Genomic DNA, 26,082 nt, shown 5'->3' on the forward strand with positions numbered 1-26,082 from the left:
CCTATTAACTGCCTTTGTCCTCTCATAACAGAATGACCAACCCACTATTCCCACACTCTACCTAAGTATTCTTAGCATTCAAATGCCTAGCATTCACTTGAGCACTTTGATTTGTTTGTCTGAATATGGCAACTTTAAGAAAGAAAGGCAGCAAAGCCTTTAACAAGTTTGTACAGAAGGATTCCCCCATATTTACCTGCGACAATCAAATCACCAGTTCTTACATGAATGAACTCCTTGTCATGAATGGAAATTTACGTGCAGAGTATTTTATCCACTGCATGGCACATCCAACATTGCCAGATCCTATTTCTGTCTATTATTCTGATCCTGAACCTATGTCTGCACAAGCCTTAACAGCAGAAAACAACACACTGTTAGGCTTACTACACAAGAGTACCTATGTTGTTGAACCCCCTGTTTCCAGTTTTGCTTCTCCTCAGATTGAATGGTTTAATGATAGAAACATAAAGAATAGAGGGATCCCTTGCATAACTTCGGTTTTCTACCCTCAGTCTATAGCATACTCCTCTGTACAAGAACATACTGAATTGCCTAACGTCACGAAGTCTGAAGTTAATAGTTTGCTTAAGGGAAACACAGACAAAGTTGGTAAAAGAAAGAAGAAATCACAGATCCTACAAGCAGTATAAAAAAACAATGTGCAATCTTTATGCATACAGATTGCAAGTGCAGGTCCCAGCTCTGATGTTACCATGCCTCCCACTGTGCCTACTGATAGTGATGTAGTTAATGGGGGATATGCTTTAAGCTAAGCTTCAGGAGTTAAGACAAGAATTTGTTTCTTTAGAAGAGAAGAATGAAACCTCACAATCTTTGCTGATTACACCCCATACCTTATCCGTTGATGATGTGAACACTGTTCAGTTCCAGAGTCCAGAGACTTTAGTAGACCATGATATTTGGCAGTATGTAAGATCTACTGGGACTGAAATTCTCTTTCTAGTGCTGCTGTAATGTCATCATTTGGTCTTATATTCCAATTAAATAATAATTCTAGTTTACATAAATCTACTTTCTAATTGTCTCACAGGTTCATAACATATTTGAAGTATGTCTCTTTCTAGGGAAACTAATAGGATTGCTGTGGACTCTACAAAAACACAGGAGTTATAGAATGTTATCCTTTTATGGCAGCATTCTGGTAGAATTGTGAGCGTTCTATTTTTTATATTCAGCTCATCATTCCCATTGAGTCAATACAGTTGATTTATTTCAACAAACTGTAAGGGTGTCGAAGAAGGATGCCGAAACAAGAGTGGCATTTTGGTTGGCAAAGACTTATCAAATAAGAAAAGAAACACTCGCTTTCTCGATCTTCTAAGAGGGGTTTCCTTGCCTCAAAATAATACTAAAAGGTGATGTCAGAATGTCAGTCGAGATTAAACTCCACTGTCCTTGTGTCATTACCTACTTCTATCCCTCACACTAAAGAATAAGTCAACAGAAAGTACCTTGTCCAAGAGAATGACTCCCTTCTCCTTGTGTTTGGGTCGTAGTCCAAGCAATGTTCTTTAACAAAAAGAACGCAATGTTCTTTGGCAGAACGATACCAGCGGGAATGACTCCCTTCCCCTGGCTTGTTGTTCCAACAAACCTTTACACCAGTCCCTTTCGGAACCAGGAGAATGACGCCGTCCTTCTCCTGGTATTGGTTCCCACACAAAAGCCAGGGGGAATGACTCCCTTCCCCTGGTATCTCTCGATCCCAAAAAAAAAAGGGCTTTCAGCTTCTTCAACTTTCAGGCCCAGGAGAATGACTCCTTACTTTATTGTATATATCACTGGGGCGAGTAGGAACAGTCCCATAACGAATACTCTTATTGTATTCAGTGTTTCTTTCAAGGTTTATTATATTCTGATTGCTCTTATCATTCAATGTTCTTATTCTCTCATACATATCACTGGGGCAAGTCTGAATAGTTCCATAACGATTCCCCTTAGGCATCCCAGATTTCCTGTTGTCCACTTTACCTGGGGCTTGTCTGGGGTAAATATCAGTGGGGCCTTTGTATGATCGTGATTTGCTGTTTCTCTCGTTTTCTCTGCCTCTTGTTTCTCTCCGGCATCCTGAGCTCTGGATTCTTCCTCGTTACGATTTGCCAGCTCCACGGGCAACCAGACGGTAGGCGGCCAGGGACATCTAGTGGTCTTGGCGTAGTTCAAGGAACCTCCAGTCCACTACGGGCTCTCTGTGGTCATGCCACCACTATCACCTTCTCACTTCTTCGTTCCTCGTACTTGCTGGACGCTCTCCACACTTCAGCTCCTTTGTCCCAGTTAAATGGGAATTCCTTCTTAAAGAGACATTCATTTTCTGGTTAATACCTAATGGTATCATCTTCCCAGTCTCCATTTTGTATGTCCTTCAAGTTGTCTGCTATTCCAAGTAGGCAAAAACAGAATGTGGGAGTTCCTCAGAGGAAAGGTAGTCCTTGACCCCACAGGAGGAGTCTCTCCCGGTGAGGTCCCACTTGCCTCGACCCCTAGGGAGGGTTTTGCGGAGTGGGCTCACCTCCCAAGCCTCACAGGGGTCTCCCCCTTGGAGAGAAGGGATGAATTCTCTCGATTCGTCAGACTAGGCAGGAGCTGATCACATTGTTTGCGATTAGTTACATATTTGTAGGTGCCTTTGGTCTTTTGTAGTGTGTGTTGAGCTGTGTGGTGTAGAGAGACCATCTTCTTTGCTAATTCTTGTTCTGTGGAGATAGGGCTAGTTTTGACAATGCTTTGTATGGTAACCTACCAGGCAACGGAAAGGGGACATACCAATAGATGTGTGATGACAGTTGTTGTAGGAAAATTTGGCTAGTAAAGTTGTTATTATATATGATGCCCACTGTTTCAGTGGGCATCATATATAATTGAATTGCAGATGCTGGTCTATCCCCTGGTTAACTAATTCGGATGACAAATAGTTTGGGGGGTTGAAAGCATTGGAATAAAGAACTTGGAACCCTAAATGGTCTGCTAGAGCATGACAAAATGTGGCTGTGAGCTGAGGTCCCTGAGCTGAGACCACGCTGTCTGTAAAACCTTTTCAGGTTTTCTGCAAACTGAATTACTGTGCAGGGGATAAAATACCCCATCTGAAAGCAGGTGTTGACCACGGACGAAATAACAGTGGACATGCGTGACTGAGGAAATTCAGTGATAGAAATCCATGGTAATGATCTCCATGGACTGTCAGGTACTTGCAACTGTTTTAAGAGACCGGTGGGCATACATTCTCATATATAGACCAATATTTGTTGCCATGTTGGGCCCACTGGAACCACCATCATTGCACAATCTCATTCAAATAGTTTTGTCTGGGGTGTCCACAGAGCTTGGAATCATGGCACCATTTAAGGAGTCTGCATCAAGTTTCTTGCCGAGGAAAATATAGATGATTTTGCACGCAAGTATACTGTGCCTTCAGGGGTTGGTTGTAATTCTGGGTGTTTCATAAGCTTCATTACTTTTACGGCTTGAAGTGATACTGTTTTTTGCCTTTCCAAGTCCAACAAAGCCACATAAATGGTGACTGGAACCGACTGAGGAATAGAAACAGGGTCCACCAGGTGCATTGAGTTGGGGCTTGTAAGGGCCAAAGCATTGGCTTTCAATTGTGTCAAACCCGGGTGATCAGACATAAGGTAGTTAAGAAAGCAAAATTCTTCTGAAAACAAATTGCTTACTCTAAATTCCAGAGCTCGTCTTGTTGCCATGTAAAAGAAAAAGAATATTCAGCAGGACACGACTCTGCTAAGAGTTGTGCACGTGCTACCTAAACACACACAGTGTAAACCCTTTCCAATTAGATAGCGTTTTGCGCTTTCATATCAATCTCTATAATGAAGATTGCATCTGTCAAAGAAAGTAAGTTTAAGCATACTTGTGAAAGATGGGGTACCGTGCACCTCAAGTACGTGTACAACACCACCTTCCAATGGGTCGTGCCGGCCCTTGTTTACACACAGTGGTTTTTCTTCTCAGAACTCGTGTCAGAAAGGAAGTCTCTCAGCGCTTCCTAGGAAGTCAACTCGCATAAATGGAATGCGTGGGTTGCTAAATGAAGCAGAGTTGTGCAGCAGAGTTTTGCAGTGACTGAAGTGTACCCAAGTCTGATTTCCCTGACTACTGAGTGGAGGAGGACCAATCTACAAAATCTCTGCTTCCGTGCCGAGCGCGACGCAGAGTTGTGCAGCAGAGTTTTGCAGTCGCTGAAGTCTATGCAGGCTTGAGGGCTCGAGATAACCCTGGATGGACTAAGGCTCACGGGAGAGAAGACACAAACGAGGTAAGAACTGGTGAGAACGCCTTTGAACCTCGTTGATCCTGGGTCTTCCTAGCGGCATAAAAACCATGCCTGCTTGATAAATACTCAAGCGCATAAGGCTGTAAATTGGAAAGCTACTGATGTCTTACGACTGTACCACTTGATGTCAGGCAAAAAGATGTATATGCTTAAAATGTTACTGTTATGGAAATGTATAATGTGTGCATGTTTAATGATCTGCTGGTCTGGCTCACTGTCGTCCCTTTTTGCACCTAGTGTTTGCTCAAGTTGTTTGTCCTGTCTTTTCTTTTGTTGTGTAAAGTGGGGTTGGGATATTATGTATAATTACAACAATATGAGATGTTTTGATTGGTTTGCTATGTTGTGCTTTTGCGAGATCTCTCATTGGATTACTTATGTTACCCTTTCTTTGTTTTTTACTTGTATTATATTTTTTCAACACTGTTGTATACTGCTTGTATTTGATGGATTGAAAAGTATACATTATTAATAAAACAAAACCAAAAAAATTTGAAAAAGAAAGACGCGAAAGGGCGGCTTTAAACAACGCTCCAGATAATGTGGTGATTCAACTATCAACCCCTCTGCCATCTTGAATCGGAACTGATAGAGTTAGAAAACACAACGAACCCTCAAGAAATTGACTGTAACAGGCTAATCAAAACCTTTGCATGGGACTAGGCCCTTAAGCAGTCTATTCTTGGGGAGGGGAGTAGGGTGGAGTCTCCTCCATACCCCAGTCACTCAATACTGGGGATCCCGGAAGAATTGGCTAGATTGTTCCATGTAATTGGGGGGAGACGCCCAAACTGGGGACTTGCGAATGGAGCCAGAACAAAATGCCTGATACACAAAGCGTTAACAACTGCAGGCAAGACCCATCATTAATGCCTGCTCTGGTGCAGACAACTGAGAGGACGTCCGAGAAAGCATCCAAGCAGCAAAACAGAACATTGGAAGTACCACCTGTGTCCGTGCCAGGGTCACAATATGATTCAGAGTACCTGGATGGATAAAAGGAGGGGAGCGATAGGTGCGTTGCCTTTGAAATAGGTCATGTACTCCCAATGAAGACCCTGCATACTAGGATGATGTTTTTACTATGCCTGTCTCCCCAGAATATGCAGGGCTAATGCTGCTGGAATCCACAGAAGGTTGGAAGAGCTCTCCTTTGCACACTTCCAACTTTAAAAATTTGGAGCATCAACACTCTGCTTTGGTGGAGCGACTATTGCGCGATATTGCCGACATCCAAACCACAATAGATTGGTAAAGAAGGCCGAGTGGTTCTACTCAGAAGATATGTCCAACTCCCCTGGTAGCCAATTCCTTTCTTTTGGATGGTAACTTAATCCGGGAGGAGAGCTTGGTTGCCCAGTCCTTAAAGGAAGGCAAACGATCAAGGTCGCTATCTGACGAAGTATCACTTAAAAGAAGCTTGCATGGGCTTTACCATAAATTTGATGATCATCAAGCAAGAGAAATAAACTTGCAAGTCTCCCACACATCCTCATCTACGTCGTCATCACCGCTGTAAAGGAGGATTTCTTCTTCAATCAGGGAACAAAATGAATTCCAACCTCCTCTCCCGACATTGAGTCAAAGTCAGAATGCGATCATGGCAGGACTGGCAGTAGCGCTGAATCCATATATTAAACTCTATGAATCCATGAATGAGTCACTAAAGGACCAAGCAACTCTCTTGGCAATGATCCACACAAAACTAATATATTTGGAATCTTTCTTTGAGGCTACCCAAAAGAGATTAGACAGAGGCGGAATAAACGGTGCAATGGCAAGGCCGTCTATACGATCGGGCTAGAGGTGAAGACGGCAACTGTCATGGTGCATGCTCCAAACCCACTGGAACTGTTGGGCCCACCCCATTGCCAGTCACCCAGAAGGACTTTTCAGGCCCCAAGGAAGTGCCCCAGAGCCTCATGGACTCAGTCCTGGCGCCGTTGGCGCCAGGCTCATGAAATGGGCTAAACTTATGGAACTACTTAATCTGCCTAGTGAGGCTGAGCCTTCTGTATATCCAGGGTGTGGCAGAGGGACTACTTTTCCTGAGAGACAGGGTGTGGTAAAGGGACTACCTTACCTGGAACTACTTGCAAGGCTATTTAAGCCACACCCTGCAGGCAGAACACGCTTTGTGTTATTCTGCACTTCTGCAGCGTAACGCTCACCGTGTCTGCTCTGTCCTTGAGTTTCTACAGCCACGCCCGTCTGTGATTTCCATCCATCGGTGCCTGGAAAGAAGAAAAGGAGAAGAACAGGTGTTACTACAGCGACAAAGGCCTTACCTGCAATTCTGCCCATCGGTCTCGTCTCCAGCTGGTCTTCTGACCGCCGCCCCAGTTGGGAAAGGACTTCCGCGCAGGCATCCAATACTCACCCGGGAATTCTGCATTCCTCCGGATTACTTTGGAGCGGTTCTTCCATTCTTCATCTTGGGGCCGCGCCGCGCCTGCAAAAAGGGAACAGAAAACAGCAGGTTAGTCGCGCACAATACAAAAACGAACAATTGTCCAGCCATCCAGCGCCACTCATCCGCGCTAATACTCACGTGGAGGCAACCAGTTCAGCATCCTAGGAGAGTCAATTCTTCTTCTAGACTTCCGTACGAAACCGCGTCTGCAAGAAAGACTAAACACGTTTGAACCATGGGACAATAAGACTTTGAACATCTATACCAAGCTGTCATTGGGATAGAGACTTACCCTCATTAATCCACGCATTCCCGAAACACAACAACAGCCACTCTGGAACAGTAAAGTAACTGCGCCCAGAGAAAGACTGAGCCTACTGCGCCCCTGCTGAAGGTCAAGCAGGACGGAGAGCCAACCTCACCAAACTCAAAGGTGAGCAGGAGAGGAGTCGGGCATCAGGAGGCTGCAGGTAGTGGGGCCAATCCAACCGACTAAAATCTTGTTTCAACATTGCAGGCTAACGCCTCCTGGGGAGATAACAGGGGAGAGGACATCATCATACCATCAAAACTACGCCAGTACAGATATCGGTCATACGACTACGTGCTACGCCCCCGTGTAGACCCGGTGAGCGTGACAGCAACAAAACCATGCTGATGGCCTCAGTACTTGAAGCTTTGAAATGGACAAGGGCCCTCCAACAAAAGGACTCCCGGAGGCAAGAGCGAACTGATGAAAGGAAAAACCATCTCAAACATCAGAGAATGGGGGAGTGTTAGGGCGGAGATACTGGCTTCTAGTAGTAGATAAATGACAACTACTACTATATTTCCCACAGAGCTGGCTTGAGAGAGTGACGGCCCTCAAACTGCTGACAGCCGCTTGGAGTACATCGACGATTTCACTGTGAGAAGGCAAGAGTTGTCTTCAGATCGACAGGGGGGCGGTCCACCCAATATTGAGGATGCCTCATCCCAAAGTATAGGTGGGAATGAAAAAGCTATTGGCTCTGTCTTCGCCACTACCTAGTACTGCTCTATCCCCAAAGTCCAATGGGAGGGGAAGTCCTTTCCAATATTTGATAACCCTAATATGCAAGAAAGGGGGGGGGAACAGAAGTAAGAACATCTAGAAATATACAAGCAACAGTCAATGTAAAATCTAATGGATCAAGATCTTTTCTCCGAAATCTGTACATCCCTCAGCCACATAAAACAATATGATCCCACAGAAATTGAATAGGAATAATCCAATTGTGAAGCCTAAAGTGACCGTGCAGTCACTAATGGAACAAGAAGTCATGCATCAGAAGGATAAGGAAACTAAGGAGGAACTCCTCCTTTTGGATGTGTCCACCTATTCAGAGGATCAAGAGGATTTGGTTGTGAATCCCCTAAATCAGACATATACATGGGTGGATGAAAACACAGAATCTTCACTCCATCAAGCTGACCTGTTAGGAAACGAGACGGCTGGGAGCAGGAGTAAAGAACGCAAATGAAGATACTATCCCCTCTGTTTCAGACGCTGGTAGAGAAGAGATGTGCCTTGGCTAGTAAGCTTTCTAGAGTAATTAAAACAATCAAGGACAAAAGAAAGAACAAACACGCGCCAGCACTTTCTCAAAAGTGGGAAGTGAAGACCCGACGATCCTTGGAAAGATTGAATGGCGACGTATTTACTGAAGGATCTAGAAGGGCAAAGTTAGAAGATGGCTCTATCAAGTCCAGAAATCCTAGGAACTTAACAAGGCCAACTTATGAAACAACAGTAACAATTCAAAGGATAATTTCATCCAATGACTGACTAATTCTAAACCGGAGAAATATTCAAAACCTGCTACATTGTGCACCTAAACTGCACAACATCAGATCTGAGGACATAAAGATAGTCACATTATTGGAAGAAACTAGTTTGGACAGGGTGACACTGCATCTATCTTCTATAGACACACTACTGGATGCAATGTTTGACCTTTTGCCTCTGGGCTTTGGAATTACAGACAATCCTGATAATAAACCAAATGAAGAGGAAGGAGATCATGGCCCTCTTAAAAAATAATGGCAATGCATGCATCATAAAGGCCATGAAGTCCATGGATTCATTGATGCTGGCATAGATTCATCTATGAAACTAACTGGCGATCTATCGGCTCCTACTCCAGTTGATACTCGATTGCCATTACTAAAAATTACACTGGACCAGAATAAAAGGTGCCTTCAGAAACGTCACGGTAGCAACAGAAAGTGCGACAACAATAACCTCAATCCAAGATTGGTCGTGGCTGGCAGGAACACTAGCATACACCAGCCGTAATTAGCAGTCAAAGAATCTTGAGATCCATCCCTTCAGCATTGGTTCATGGAATACCAGGGGATTCTTGCATCTCTTCAATGAGGAAGCCTTGTCACTTAGACATTATACAATTCTGTGTGTTCAAGAAACATGGTTATGTTCCAAACTGACCTGTGGTGGCTTTGTTTAATGTATTTACGCCAAGAAAGGGACCGCTGGAAGACCCTGAGCAGGTCTAATGACGTTGATAAAAGAGGGCCACGGTTTGAAGGTAGTCAAATCAGGAAACCTGAATCCCTTTGTTCAGTTGACTATTCGTAAATGGGAGTACCAGGGAACGACTTGGCTACCAAGATAGATTTATTTAACCTGTATTGGAACCCTGCTGTGGATTGGGGATGATGAATTCCTTAATACTGTGATTTAGCTAAGTGATTAAATTTACATAGAAGAAAATGATACGAAAATTTGATCTGTGGGGATCTTAACATAACATGTGTAGATAAAGAGGGAGTGAAGCTACTGCATGAGGTGCTGACAAAAAAAACAAGATTGTGGGTGACAGAGCTAAATGAAAGTGATATTAGCATGCTAAATGGTTAACTAAAGGGGGACATACCAGCTATATCAACATGGGCCAGAGGAGACCAGGAAGCTGGGTTAGACTATTTGTTTGTATCAGGAAATGTGTGTAAATCATGTACTTCACTGAGGATAAAATAAATGGTGGATAGTGACCACCGTCTTCTAACCCTAAACTGGGCGTGTGTCTTCTCGAAACAGAAAACAATGAAAGCCCATGTCCAGGTAAATCAAGGTGGCACTCGTCTAAGAATATTCATAGAGCTGTCCCCAAAGTAGTGGAAGCCTACCAGTGTGGCACGATAAGTGATGGACCTGGCCTAGAATATTGGGGGTTCTTAATGCAATTTCAGATACACCCAAAGAGTGGCCCTGGACAAGGGGTGAAAAAACTGCATTGTTTTAATAAAGAACTAAGAGAAGTGAGGAGACTTTATCAAGCGGACATGAGGAAAAATAACCGCTCACAACTGAAGGATAAAATCTCCCTACAAAAAAAAAACAAAAAGGAAACAGCAATATACAAATTGGCTCATCTCGACAAAGACCTCCAGGCATCAAGCAGATGCTGAAGAAATAATGAAAATAATTGTTAAGAGAAATAAGAGGGATCTTTAGGGTCTACTTAACAATTCCATATTCCAGCCGACTGCTATGGCTTCTGGTATAATGGAGCAAAAGCAGATTACCCATTTTTCTATACTGTTCTCATGGGCAGAGAATGTATTTAAGGCAAAGGTTCCTCAGGCGAATAATAAATGGTCAATTGACTTTGAAAGGGATGATATCATATTCTTAATCAAAAAATGTAACTCTTCCCGGGCAGCAGGCCCTGATAGCCTTAATGTTAACAAAACCAAGAAAGCATGGGCAGATTTGCTTAAGAAGTTGTTTGATCAAATTCTAGTAGCAACAGAGGTTCCCACCTCATGGCAATCGGCCCAGATGGTACCGATTTTCAAGAAGGGTGATCAAGATGACCCCAGTAATTACAGACTGATCGCCCTTTTGGGCTAAATGGGCAACATTTTTGCATGAATCTTATTGCAACACTTAAATTAGTGGGCCAAATCATCAGGCAATATGGATAATAGCCAATCTGGCTTTGTTAAGGGAGTAGGTTCCACTCCATCTTTTTTTATTAAACAAACTTAATTTGAGGGCCATTAAGAATTAAACAAAACTATACCTGACGTTTATAGACCTTGAACAGGCATTTGATAGCATCTCCAAAGAGCGGCTATGGAACAAGGTAATGGGAGCAGAGATGGCTTCATTGACAGATGGAAACAAGATTGTAGAGATGGGTTAAACGATCTTGGCCTAACAAATGATATCCTAATGCTGAACCCAGGAAAAGTAAAGAACCAGATAATGAGGCTTGGTTGGATAGGGACACAAACCAAAAGACTCTCATATAAATCTGCCCTAAAATTGGAACTGGAAAATAGAGCCATAAATCAAATGCCGGCCTACCTCTCCAAGTTCCAAGTATCGTGACCTTTTCTTGAGACTGAGACTGAACATTCTTCCGACAAGAGAGATTCTAAACAATAGAAGACAATATCCCTCATTACGGGTCCGGTGGTAACCGTGCGGGTAAAACCGGCACCGTAAGTCATGCGCCGTAACTATGTTCTTCCCCATTCCCATAGAGTCCATAGGACTCTATAGGAGTGGGGACCACGGAAGCACTATCACTGTTAATAACGGTGCCAGTGCTTCCATTACATTCTGCCAACTATGGCCACTTAGTCCGGCAGGGTCAGACTTGTCAGACACAGCGGCTCCGGCAGGCAGACTTGTACTTTGCCAGTCTGGAAACGGTGCTGGTAAGCTTACCATTGTTTCTGGAGCAGCAAAGTTGTAATGAGGGCCAATGTGATGAACTAGGGCCAATCTGTAGGCATTATAAGGTGAAGGAGGTAACTGAAACATCAAAGCATCTATTGGTAGAATGTACAACCCTAACGTCAGGGAGAATGAAATATTTGTGTGATTTTGCAAGACGTTTTAAAACACAGACGACGGATGAACGGTGGGATATGTTTTTAATTGGGGTGAATCCGTCAATGATGTTTGCAGCACTGAAATGTATGGCGGAGGCCCTAATATTGTAAATAGCAAGAGGGATGAAGATGTGAAGAAGGTTTTTCTTTTTTAAATAATTGTGTCGGTTGGGGATAGAAGATGGGGAAGTTCTGTAATGAAATGGATGGATGCATTTTCAAATTTTAGGAAAGTTTGTAATAAACCAACCATAATAAAAGTAAATAAATAAAATAAATGAAGTTGTGACCTTGCTAAGTAATTACAGGCATTTTCATGGCTGTATACGTGCTCTTCTCTCATTCACACAGGCTGTCGACTTGACACGCTCTCACCATATACTCCGACCATATCCCACGGGGAAATCTTCACTTCTGTGGTTCCATGACACAAGTAGTTACCTTAATGTACATTTACAAAACATCTTTAGCTTAGTATTTGGGCCTGATTCAGGAACCCTTCAGACAAAGGACCTCATACTAAAGCAAGGATGAAAGGCAGTTTAGAATGCCATCAACGTTCCTTCCTGCCACCACTCACCAGTCCTTCTATAATCTTGCATTGTTATTTCAATCTTGAGTTGGGAAGGGACATTCCCCTGCTATATTTATGGAAAAGTCTGCTGGAGTATTAGAGCACTATACTCTAGCAGTAAGCAGAATTCTCTAGCAATCTCACAAACAAACTCAAATAATACTCAAATCTCAGCACACATAACCAACCCTCTAGAGAAGAATAGAGAAAACTATTCTGGACAAACATTCTCATACGAAATATGGAATCAAGCATGGCAAAACAACTTTGCCCATCCCGGATGGCAATCCATGCAGTCTTATTTCTACTACACAAGACTTTCCTAACTCTGGCTAGGTTACTAAGAATCCATGCGATACTAGCGCACAACCAATCAGTTTGCAGTCATGCAACATTTCCGGGCACAAATATAGGAACACCAATATGGTTACCACAATTTACATTCATTGACTTTTTCTTTTTCATTTACCTTCTTCCTCAACAAGAGAATAAAATCAACAGGAGGAACAGAATTGTTTATTAATGTTTCTCTTGTTCTGGGGGATTTAAAAGCATGTCTAGCCTTATGCACATGATCATATATGCTCATCTTCTACTACTGGCACATCACTGCAGCTCTCGACTTCCAAAGGATGGCCCCTGGGGTAACATCCTGGCCTTTTTGGGGAGATTCATCCTACACCTGATAAACCTGCACAGAGCTGGGCTGAAGTCTTAGAGATGATCATTTTCTTTAGGGTACAGACCCTGTCATGTTGGAAAAAGGACTTCCAATGCTTAACGGTTGATGGTAACTGTTATGTCAGGTGAACTGTTATGTTAACTTCAGTTCCTCAGTGCTTTACAGTTTAGTGTTTCCCTTGTATATAGTTTACTGCCTATTATTTTACTTGGCTTACTCCTTCCCAGCTTGGAACGTTGTGACCTCACAGTCTTCCATTCTATGGAATGATCAGGGTTTGAGAAGAACTGTTGGGGGTCAGTTGGCAGAGAGAACTGAAGGTAGTGGCCGCAGCCTTATCATGGTGCTACTTCATAAATACACCTTACCTTGCACTTTGCTTATTTGTCAGTTGCTCACTTTATATTACTTTCGACGAGGCCAAAGTAATTGTGCTTTTGGAAGGTGTGTTTTTACGGAAGGGTTTTCCCTCCAAGAATATTAGTAACAATGGGCCTCAGTTCTTGTTGGAATTTGAGCAGCAGCAGAACACTTTAGGGATAGAACACAAAAGGACCTTGTGTTATCGTCCCCAGAGCAACAGGTGTGTGGAGAGGTTCAATAGGCCCATCATGGATGGGCTGAGGATTGATGTTGCCAATAATGAGAGCTGGAAGGATGCCTTGTTGCAGAGGGTGTTATAGTACAGAGTCACTTGCATGGTACAACAGTAGTGTCTGTCTCCCTTTGAACTCTTCAGGCGGTGGAAGGCTAATACGCTTCTTACGCCTGGGTGGCTTGGAAGGTCAAGCTTAGTGAGATTGTACTCTGAGAAAATAAGAGAATGCATGGTCAGGTGTGGTGAGCAGGCAAAGGAGAGGTATGACCGGAGGCGAGGTTGTTCCCATGCAAGGTTTGCGAGGGGTGATAAGGTGAAAGTGTGGTTGAAAATGAATATGGTAATGCAGTGAGAGTGTATGGTTGGGAGGTGTGAAATAAAGAATGAGTGGCATCACTTAAGTGAGCTATCAGATTCCAAAAGTCGAGTCCTGTCTAAAAGAAAATAATTATTGCTATTACGGAGGAAAGGAGGTGTGTTATGTTAACTTCTGTTCCTCAATGCTTTACTGTTTAGTGTTCAGTGTTTCCCTTGTATATAGTTTACTATCTATTATGTCACTTTGCTCACTCCTTCCTAGCTCGGAATGTTGTGAGCTCCTGGTCTTCCATTCTATGGAATTGTTATGGTTTGAGAAGAACCATTGGGGGTCAGTCGGCAGAGAGAACTGAATGGAGTGGTTGCAGCCTTACCTTGGTTCTATTTCGTGAATAATATCTTGCTCCTCACTGATGTGTCAGTATGTCACTTTATATTAGTTACACCATGCACATTGGACGTATCTACCTGTCTGAAGGTCTAGAACCAATGGTCCCTCAAGGGCTTACAGGACACCCTCAAGGTCGGGCAGAAACGCTCTGGCTGCTACCAACAGAACCTCCAGCCGCCTGCACTGAGCCCAGTACAGATTCCTTCTTACTAACACTTACAAAAACATGAGGATACTGAGAGCAGTTACAAGACCGGAGCACAAGGTAGAAAACAGCAGCACAGAGAAACCCTAGGCATGTGAAGGGGTGAGCATGCACTTGGCATGGAGGGCTAATTCGATAGCTTCATCCTTGCAATAGAAAAAGAGTGGTTCTAAAGCAGGGCTCCCACAAGATGGGAAGGAGGAAGAGCGTGGGATGTAAGAGTACTAGACTTGGATAACCACAAGAGGGGAAAACAATTTACTTTTCATCCTGATTAAATAAATTTTACCTGAATGTTTGAATGTAGGTGTAGGAATCCTCTCTTTTTAAGAGCTCTGATTTAATCAAGTTGTCTCGGAGGCCAAACCTCTGAATTGGCAAAATCTGAGGCTTGTCAGCAATGATCGTGTTGGACGTTCGCACCATGTTTTCGGTGATCTCTGCCTTTTGTTTGTTTTGCCTGAAAGATAGAGCAAATTGAACAGGATTTATTCTCATTAGAAAAAGAGTACCCAATTTAGGTGCCAAAACATTTAGAAGTACATAATGAAGAATAGTAACTCAGGGGACCAAGGAGTAATCTATCAATCAAACACAATGTGCTTACTCTAAAAATAAAACCATTTATAGCACCATGCATGATATACAAAGCCCAACACACAATACAACTGAATCTGATCCGTCTTAACATATAAATACTTTTCAAAATGTAATATTTCACATTATGTTGTGCTATACGTAAGGAGACCGTTATACTACGCCAAATCATCACCATGGGGTCTCAGAGCACTGACTCTTCTCTGGAAGCTGGCATGCTGTGCTCTCGCCAGAGGCGTCAGATCATTGTCTGTTTTAGAAGAGGCTATTTGTTACCGTACTGTATAGGTTGTGTCTTTTTTAGCATGTCCATCATACTACACAGTGGCTCTGATATAAAATCCAACAACAATTCACAATTTATATTAAAAGCGTGAATGGGCAAGTGTCCGGAAAATGTAGATTAAGCAAACCTAAATTGCACGCGATTTATAGACGTTGGGCTCGACGGAAGGTATGCTAATTAGCATTTATACACGACCTACCAAGGCATAGTATTACATTTTCAAGGCAGTTAAAGAACACCCCATCAGCAATGTTTAAACTCCCTGATATCCTCTTGTCAGGGAACAGTAAATAAACCATCTTTGTAGGCCTTTGTATAAGAGGGTAATAACTCTATAGCAGGCAGAGTTTGTAAGAAAAACACTTCATTACAAGCACCTCAGAGAAAGACCTGGCTGGGAAATGTACAAGACCTGACTCACATTGATCCATTCCTGGATGTGCAGTGCTTACTTGAAGCTCAACCCCTCCAATACCAAACACCCTGATATACAGACCTAGCTCTTCACGTGAACCTGGAAGGCTTCACACTCCAGGTACCCACTTGCACTGAGCAGCACATCGCAAGACAACGGCTTGGTACCAAATTTCCTTCCAGCAGAAAATCAAGACCTTCATCCCAGCAAACAACTTCAGACCTGTGTTCAAGCCTTGGGCCTCTTCACTTGGATGGTGGAAATGGCCCTCTGGCGACTAACATGGCACCCCTTAGATGTATTCTACATGCCAGTGCACGAAGGAAAAAACCCAGAAAACAGGCCTTCTCTGTCTATGCCCCTGACTCTGGAAATTCCTCCCACCAACACTAATCTCTCCCCCTCACTTCTACATTTTAGGAAGGAGCTCAAGACTCATCTTTTCAAATAATGGCTCCTCCCAATCACTTGTCTCCCCGCCCCCCCTGCACCACTCAACACCTAACCTGATACTGGCTAATCTTCCCCCCTGTTTAGTTCACCGGTTGCTTGTAGATCCCTTTATGCCATATTGCCAGCCATCCCTCTTCCCTGTTGCTAGCTCTAATGGTGTAGAAGTAAGGCTCGAATACAATGGTGGCATGTTTCTGGATATAAACTTTTATTAAATAATAAAAGGTTGCAAAAATGCCTCTCTATCCCTAAAAGTAAGAGGGGTTCCCCCTTCCTCAAAGGAAACTAGCGAAATTGACAGGAAGTTCAAAAATAAAGTGTCTGTCACTGTCGTGTTAAAAAAACAGATTCTGTCCCTAACACTAATAATCTAAAGTAACTGTGAAAGGATAATATCTTCTCAAAGGAAAAAGTATTATTTGTGTTTTCAACCAACAGAAAAGTTCCCAGTCTTTTGGATAGTAAAGTGATGCAAAAATAATGTTACTTTCATGCGCCACTATGGGCGACGCATTTGGGATCGTTGGTGACGCGTCGGCCATTAGTTGTGCCGTTACGTCTGGTTCCGCTTCTTGGGTAGCGCTCTAGTTCTTTGCAAATGGCCGCCGCCGGGAGGTACTTGTTTCCATTCCTCCCGGCGGCTGGCGCGTTGCAACCTGCTATCGCGTTTCCCTTCCTTGGGTTCATCGCTGTATGTAGCTTTGCCTTTGTGCTGCTGCACGCCTATCTCTTTACTTTCCCTTCTTGTCCGGCACTGGGTCTCGCCCCAAGCCTTCTTGCTATCCTCTGCTGTTTCCCCTTGTTTCCTTTTCTTTTCGCTGGCTTTCTCTGTGTCTCTCCCTTTTCCCATGTCCTCGTGCTCCCTTGACTCCCCTTTTCTCCTCTCTCTTTATTGCTTCCCGCTGTCGGTACGCTTGCCATTCTGTTAGCTTCCGGCTCTGCGTTTGTTCTCTCTCCGACACCAGACCTGCACTCTCGGCAGTCCTGTGCTGTGCTCCCCACACGTTCTCGGGAACTTACTTTACTAGGTTTTGTACGCAGCGGGGTCCGAGGGTATCTGAAACCGGAACCCATATTCCACTGGACTTGTAAGGCCGACTGCATTGACCGGTACAGCCCACTTCTGAAGACAAACTACTGCATCAGAGAAGCAATCACCTCAAGAACCTGTTTTTTTTTGTGCCTTCTGGCTTTTTCCCCACTTCTGGGCCGTCCAGGAAGGAGTCAGCTGACCTTCCCAATTTCGGGGGGGCGGTCACAGTGCCGACCTCCCGTGGCAGGCCATATCTACACAAAAAAAAAAAAAGAGGTTGTTTATGGAGAAAGAAGAAGAAGAAGTCCACCACGGAAGACAGCAGTACAGGTGAGGAGGAGGGGGAATTGTGGAACTCTGAGGAAGGGGAACCGCCAGTTGACAGTAAGACAATATAAGATCCTGATGCTAAGGTTATGCTCCTTTCCCCTAGACTTCTTGTCAAATGTCGATTCCTTTCTTTTGGGGCCCTTTTCTCTTAGGTTAAATGTTAGTGCGCAATTCACAAGATTATGCTTCCTGTACTTCTTTATCCTACCCACTTGATACAATTTGCATCAAGCTTAGGATTCCTTTTGTCAGTTTCAGGGTTCTTAACCCACAGACTTTCACGCTAATATAGCTGCGAGTCCCAGACTTACAATTGTATGTTATATCTGCTTTAGTTCACTCTCCTGCCAAGCGTGTAACTCTCCTGGCTTTTCGTTATTTGTATTCAGGCTCCCAAATGCTCTTATTATCGACTTCTTGTTTGGGTGCACAATGACATTGCCACCACTTGGTTCACTCTCCTGCCATGTATACAAGCCATTCAGGGTCCCAGACCCTCAGCCTGTCATACTCCTATTTGGGTGCATGTTCCAGACTCGCACCTCTTCGTGGCATGCGCCTGGTTCACTCTCCTGCCAAGTGTGCAAGCCTATCAGTGTCCGAGACTCTCTTGTTCCATCACATTATATCGCTTCTCCTGCACCTGCCGGAGACCCTGCATACCTGTTTTCTTCCTTCTGACAGGTTTCCACGATTCCCACAGAGCTGCATCTTACTGCAAGGGTCTGGCAGCAATCCGGAGTCCCAGCGGGGTCAGCAGCGGCTCTCCAGTCTCACACCTCTCGACTGCGTGTTCTCCTTCTCACGCACTTTGCTGCCGCTTGGGACACCTGGAGGGTTCCCTTCCCTTCCTCTCAATGCGGTCCCTTCTGCTGCTTGTGACGGCTGTTTTCCTGCACGGCTCCCGCTATACGCCCTGCGAGTACCTCTCCCTCTCGTTGGCTACCCAGCTGATCTTGAACTTGCTGTTTCAAACTCCTGAAGTTTCCTCTTGTAGCCAGTGCTACAGCCTCGCTGACAATTCCTCCCAGGAGAGGGGGTCTCTTGGTCCCTTCCCGCTCAGATTGCTGGGGTTCAAGGGTTTTCCCCTCTATTTGGAAGTCACACTGGTCCACAGCTCTCCAAGCCCCATCTGCACAGCGTTCCTGCTCCTTGCTCCTCGAGGGAGGGCTTTTCTCATACTTTCTTTCTTCCCTTTTATACTGCCAATGGACTTGGGGAAACACTTGACTGCTCACTGTAGTTTCTACAGGTAATCCTCATGCCTCCATACTTCTCCCTCGTCAGAGTACGGATCTCATGACTCCCTTGTGAGTTAATGGGTATCGTCTTCGTCACAGTAATGAGAAAGGGATCCTCACTAAGGTAACTCCTATTTTTCCTCATCCCATTTTTTTCTAGTGGAATGGTAATATGACAATTCATGAACTTGTTAGCAAAGGGGTTGTTCTTAGGATTGTAGAAAGGGGGACTATAGTCAGATGATTGGCAGGGATACCGTGTTCTCTAGGGAGAGCCTCCCTAATGACATAAGGGGCTTCCTCTCCCATGCGATCCTCACCAGGTGTACCACTGCCAGAGGGATTATTGTACTGTGGACGTAGCACCATGGACCATGGGAAAGGTCCCACCTCTAGGGAAGGAGGGACGGAATCCTCAGATTCATCACATAGCTCTCTGCTTCCTTGGATTATTCACTTGCGATCTGGTTCCCTCACCGTGTACTTTCTCCTATGAGTTGTAAAGTGCTCTGTTGTCTCCCAAAGCTAGTTCCACGCTCAGTAAATACCATAATCATAATATTATTATTATTCAAACTAACTAGCCCTTGTCAGATTAGCACACCATTTGTCAACACAAACGCAGAATCTGAGTAACATTTTGAAAGAGGTTCTTAACTCATCAAAAGAGGCAGTGGAGCAATTGTGATTCCTATTGTTGTGAGGAGATGCAGCAGCAAACTAACTGTTGCTTTGTAGATGCATACATTTGAAGATGGGGACAAGGCTGCAGACCGCCTGTAATGCCACAGTACGAACAGGTGAGCAAGATCTCATAGTTCAGCACTGCATATATGCTCCATAAAAGATTTAAAGAACAAATAATAGGGAGCCAGTCCCAATACAGGAGAAAAATATACAAAAGCCCTACCGATCAGCAGGGCCAACACACAAGGAAAACTAATTCATATAAAAAAGTGCACAGAAATCCCAGAGAGGTGCAGCAGCAGTGGAACGCAGAGTTAAGTCCAGGGCAGATCATAAACAAGGAGGCACATGCAACACTGCTTCCTACAGGAGCAGCTAGACTATCACTTGGCAGAAGGTGATGTCCTTGCTCAACAAACTGCTGAACCTAGACCCTGACTGAAGTGCAAGAAACCTGTCAAATGCCGAAATCCGGTCGTGTCGTAACCTCCTCTTGTGAATGCTGATATCAGGTCCTGGTGAGACATGTTCATGTGAGGTACATGGGAACGTAGTGAGACTTGTACAAGCTAATGCTGGCAAGTTAGTGCCATGCATGCTGGACGTGGTCCTACCTCCTACGCTCGTAGAACAGCTAGACCGTTCTATTCCAAATGGAGGTTGTTCGATACGTTACCGGGAAAACGGCGTTTGCACTTTTCACGTCGCTAATTTCACGTCACTTTTGCTTCGTCACGTGAACTACGGTATGACGTATTTAAGCAGCGTAGAAACTTCACTCGCTGCTTCTGATCGAATCTTTTGGCGTTGTGTAGCTGAACCTCTGATCTGCATCCTGGCAAATTTCTACAGCTACAATTGGGCCTTCTATAGCGTGTGTTCCGCCACACGCTGATTCCTGGAGCATTTCCTCTGCGTGTAAAATCCACACGTGTACTCTGTCTTCAAGCGCGGCTGGTCTGGACTGCGTGAATCCTGTCCGCGTGTAAAATCCACACGCGCACACTGTCTTCAAGCGCGGCTGGCCTGGACTGCGTGAATCCTGTCCGCGTGTAAAATCCACACGCGCACACTGTCTTCAAGCGCGGCTGGCCTGGACTGCGTGAATCCTGCCCGCGTGTAAAATCCACACGCGCACTCTGTCTTAGAGCGCGGCTGGCTTGGACTGCGTGAATCCTGCCCGCGTGTAAAATCCACACGCGCACTCTGTCTTCAAGCGCGGTTGGCCTGGACTGCGTGAATCCTGCCCGCGTGTAAAATCCACACGCGCACACTGTCTTCAAGCGCGGCTGGCCTGGACTGCGTGAATCCTGCCCGCGTGTAAAATCCACACGCGCACTCTGTCTTAGAGCGCGGCTGGCTTGGACTGCGTGAATCCTGCCCGCGTGTAAAATCCACACGCGCACTCTGTCTTCAAGCGCGGCTGGCCTGGACTGCGTGAATCCTGCCCGCGTGTAAAATCCACACGCGCACTCTGTCTTCAAGCGCGGCTGGCCCAGACTGCGTGAATCCTGCCCGCGTGTAAATCCACACGCGCACGTTGTCTTCTAACGCGGCTGGACCGGACTGCGTGAATCCTGCCCGCGTGTAAATCCACACGCACACGTTATTTTCTTCGCGGCTGTTTATAACCGCGTGTACTTTGTTTCTCCTTAAAAAAGAGCGCTATTTCCAAATCCTGCATCTGTGAGACTAACAGAAGGATTGAGCCCTATATAGAGACATTACTTTACGTGGGAAGGAAACTTTTCAAGGATTATCGGAAGGTGACAGTGAACAGTGTTTGGACGCTATCCTGTGGTGAATTCAACCCGTATCTAGCGTGAGCCTCGTTCCGTTCGGGATAAGTCTCCCCTACTAATTTTCCCATTCCTTGTCGTTTGTTCTTCATTCAATTCCTCAAGAGACTTTCTGGATTCTTCTGCCCTGAACTAAAGGTCAGTGTGAACATTCCTGTCATTATCTATGTCATCATACTCAGGTTGGGGCAGTTATTCATGATACTTTATTTTGTCCTAGGCTGACTTTCTATACCTTACCCACGCCCTTTCCAGTGATCCATCGCTCTGCCTGTTTTATCAGCCAGAGGGTTGTATCATTTGGAAGGTCTTCAATTGACTTCACAACTATCAAATCGTGTGAACAGGGATCCGGAAGACCCTACCTCCTGTATCCTTTTGAGTACTGTATCCTTTTCAGTCAATACTTTGGTACATTCTGACAGAATCAGAAGCCATGGAGGGTACGGATCCTTTAGCTGTTTTGACACAGTTGATCAGCGATTTGAGAACTGAAATGGTTACGGCACAGGACATGTTACGGCACCGTATGGACGTTATGCAAGACGCCCTGCATGGTAGTCCTCAAGGAGCACAGGTGCCAATGGCTACGGCATCTGGGTCTGGGACTACGGCACCCCCACAGGAAACTATTAATGTGGTTATGCCCACTCAGTTTCCCTTGGCCCCTCCGGAACGGTTCACGGGTGATCCCAAAACCTATAGAACCTTTGTAAATCAGTGCCGACTCCATTTTCTTTGCCGTCCTACATCTTTTCCTGATCTAACCACAAAAGCAGCCTTCGTGCTTTCCCATTTAGGGGGCACAGCTGCTGCTTGGGCTAACCCTTTGTTGGAAACAAATAGCCCTTTGTTGTACGATTGTGACGATCTCTTGACTGCTATGAGTAAAGTCTTTGACATGCGTTATTCTACTCAAGCCACAGATTTAGAGTTGCTTAACCTACAACAAGGCAACCAACCCCTTTTGTCTTACATTGCCCGGTTCAATCAACTTACGGCGGAAACCCAATGGCCTGACAGTAAGAAAACGGCTGTTTTCTACAAGGGTCTTTCAGAAGAACTGAAGGATGCCTTATCTACAGTTCCTGTGGTTCCTACGGGTTTTCCAGAGTTGCTCGATTTGGTTCTACAAATCGACGCCCGAAGGAATGCTCGGAAGGGAGAGAAAAAACCCTTCATGCAAGTCTCGGGGCGTTCAGAGACACCAGCAGTCCTCTCTAATGACCCTGAACCCATGCAGATTGGCGCCGTGAGAGGCCGATTGTCCAATGCAGAACGGGAGAACCGAAGAAAAAACCACTTATGTATGTACTGCGGATCTTCCGAGCATTTATTGGCGACATGTCCTAAAAAACCCATCAAGCGTTCAGGAAACGCCAAAACTCGACAATAGCAGGAGTCCCTATGTCGAGTGTTTCATCGGACTCCAGTACCATTCCTAAACATGCACCTGTAATAGTTCAGGTGACGTTACGTTGTGATGAGCGAGAAGTGGTTTCCAAGGCCATGGTTGATTCTGGAGCCACCAACAATTACATAGACATCACTTATGCCAAGAACTGTTCCTTACCCCTTGTAAACAAAAAAAAGACCTGAAACGTTTAACACCGTGGACGGATCTGTTTTGACTTCTGGTATGGTAACCCAGGAGACGGTACCTGTTCAGATGACATTATCGAATAATCATTCAGAAGAAATCATCTTCGATGTCATTGCTGCTCCACAGTACGAAATCATACTTGGTCTTGCATGGTTAACCCTTCACAATCCTGTTGTTGACTGGGTTTCGGGATCGCTCCAATATCCTTCGATTCATTGCAATGAACATTGCTTTACCAGTCAGGAGGTGTCAAATAAACAACACATATTGGCCTCTATGGTGGGAGATTCAGCTATCAGCGTGGTACATCAATGCGACAATACCATACCATGCGAATACGCTGATTATGCTGATGTCTTTGATAAAGGACAGGCAGAACAATTACCTCCCCATCGACAGTACGACTGTCCTATTGAACTGATTCCTGGTGCCAAAATTCCTACAGGCCGTGTTTATTCACTAACACCTAAAGAGGATGTTGTGTTAAAAGAATACATTGATAAAGCTCTAGCAATGGGTTTTATACGGCCATCACAATCACCTGCTGCATCACCTCTATTCTTTGTTCCTAAGAAAGAGGGTGATCTTAGGCCCTGCATTGATTACAGGGCACTTAATGACATTAACATCAAAAACCAATATCCCTTACCACTGATAAACGTTCTATTGGACCATTTAGGCTCTTCCAGTTATTTCACCAAATTGGACTTGAGAGGAGCATACAATTTGGTTCGCATTCGTGAAGGCGACGAATGGAAGACCGCTTTTAAGACACGGTATGGTCTTTACGAGTATTTAGTGATGCCTTTTGGTCTGTGCAATGCTCCCGCCACGTTTCAATTCTTCATGAATGATATATTCAGAGACATAATGGACCAGTTTGTAGTGATTTATCTGGATGACATTCTGATCTACTCATCATCTTTATCGGAACACGTCAAACATGTTTCTACAGTCCTACAAAGACTCAGGGAGAATCATCTTTATGTGAAAGCCGAGAAATGCGTCTTTCACACACAGGAAGTGGAATTCCTTGGCTACGACATTACCAATCTAGGTGCTCGAATGAGTCGTTCAAAGGTGAAGGCCATCTTGAATTGGCCGATTCCGCATAACGTCAAGTCATTACAGTCTTTCTTAGGCTTTGCGAATTTCTATCGTAGATTTATTCATTCCTTCTCCAAAACAGTAGCTCCCTTAACCGCTTTAACTAGTTCTAAAGTTCCTTTCTGTTGGAACCAACATGCCCAAGCATCATTCGAAAAGTTGAAGGAAGCATTTACCACTGCACCCGTGCTTCAACATCCGGATCCAGATCGCCAGTTTATCGTTGAAGCGGATGCATCCAGTGTCGCTATTGGTGCAGTACTCTCACAAGTTTGCATAGAAACCAAGGAGGAACACCCAGTGGCTTTCTTCTCTCGCAAACTGACCTCATATGAACGAAACTACACCGTCACTGAGCGGGAACTACTGGCTATCAAGGATGCTTTCCGAGAATGGCGTCATCATCTTCTTGGGGCCAAACATCGGGTGTTGGTGTACTCTGACCATAGAAATCTTCAAGCCTTCAAATCTATGAAATGCCTCACGGCCCGTCAGGCCAGATGGCATGTCTTTTTTGCCCAATACGATTTCCAGGTCACCTATCGTCCTGCCCGAGAACATGCTAAGTCGGACGCTTTGTCCCGTATGAGTGAAGAGGCGCAGGAAGAAAAACAAGTACAGATTCAGCTGTTGGCAGATCATGTAATATGTAGTTGTTCTGTTCAACCATCCTTAAAAACCGAAGTACAAGAGTGGGTAAAAAATCATCCACAAGTTGTCCAGGAGATGAATCTGGACGTACATAACGGTTTACCATTCACACAAGGAGTACTTTATCTACCAACACCTTCAATGCGGAATAAAGCCCTCAAATGGAATCACGATTCCTTGATTGCAGCCCATCCTGGACGGAAGAAAACACTGGAACTGCTCAAAAGGTGGTGCTGGTGGCCATCCATGGCAAAAGATGTTATAGACTATGTATCTTCTTGTTCTGTATGCATCCAATGTAAAAATACTCCTGGTAAACCAGTGGGCTTACTCCAGTCCCTACCTGTCCCTAACAAACCATGGGACATGATATCTATGGACTTTGTGGTAGAACTCCCCCCAAATCAGGGATATGATACCATATGGGTCGTAGTGGATTATTTCACTAAATTGGCTCTTTTTATTCCCTGTATTGGTTTACCAACTGCTGCTGTTCTGGCTGAACTATTCATTCATCATATATTTCGTTTTTTTGGTCTACCATCAGTAATCATTACAGACAGGGGCTCACAGTTTGCATCACGCTTCTGGAGAGCTTTAACATCTGCATTACTGATTGATGATAGAATGTCCAGTGCTTATCACCCTCAAACAGACGGACAGACTGAAAGGGTCAACTGCACTATGGAACAATATCTGCGGTGTCTATGTTTGCAATACCAATCGGATTGGCTCACGGTACTGCCGGCGGCTGAATTCGCCTATAACAACTCTTATCATAGTGCCATAGGCACTTCACCGTTCTATGCTCTCTATGGACAACACCCCCGATCAATACCTTTGGATTCCGGTCTATCCTTGGACACGCCTGCCGCAGGCCGTACTATTCGTGATCTGAAGAGTTTACAGAGAAAAGTGAAGCAGCAATTGGAGCAGGCTAAACGACGTGACAAGTTCTATGCCGATGCTCATAGAGTACCCGCACCTGTCTATAAGGCTGGTATGAAAGTCTGGCTGTCCACTAAGAACTTAAGAATTCCGGGCAAAAAGAAATTATTGCCTAGGTACATTGGTCCGTATGTAGTGCTCCAAGTACTTAATCCTGCTGCTGTACGTCTGGCTTTGCCACAACGATGGCGAGTGCATCCTGTATTCCACGTGTCACTCATTAAACCATGTTCTGAAGATACTAGATTGCCTGTACGGCCTGTTGCTATTTCTGTGCGGGGTTCAGATGAGTACGAGGTACAAGACATACTGGACATGAAACTACGTTCTGGTAGGCCATATTATCTGGTGGATTGGAAGGGCTATGGTCCCGAAGATAGGTCTTGGGAACCTCTTTCTAATATTCATGCTCCTGCTTTATTGAAGCGCTTTCACGCAAGAAGGGGAGAGGTTGCCCCTTTGGGGGATGGCACTGTCATGCATGCTGGACGTGGTCCTACCTCCTACGCTCGTAGAACAGCTAGACCGTTCTGTTCCAAATGG

General features: G+C 44.7%; 1 protein-coding gene across 5 annotated transcripts in view; it reads right to left on the minus strand.

Annotated features, from left to right (window-relative positions):
- Positions 1–26,082, minus strand: part of INPP5B (inositol polyphosphate-5-phosphatase B) — a 1,358,813-nt gene that overhangs the window by 775,379 nt on the left and 557,352 nt on the right. For all 5 annotated transcript variants that reach the window (XM_069622659.1, XM_069622660.1, XM_069622658.1 and 2 more), the window contains one exon: positions 14,679–14,849. In XM_069622659.1, the coding sequence (XP_069478760.1) occupies positions 14,679–14,849 (171 nt within the window). The remainder of the gene's footprint in view (positions 1–14,678; positions 14,850–26,082) is intronic.

The sequence above is a fragment of the Ambystoma mexicanum genome, chromosome 11, assembly GCF_040938575.1.
Source record: "Ambystoma mexicanum isolate Mex_15411 chromosome 11, UKY_AmexF1_1, whole genome shotgun sequence".
NCBI classification, from domain to species: Eukaryota; Metazoa; Chordata; class Amphibia; order Caudata; family Ambystomatidae; genus Ambystoma; species Ambystoma mexicanum.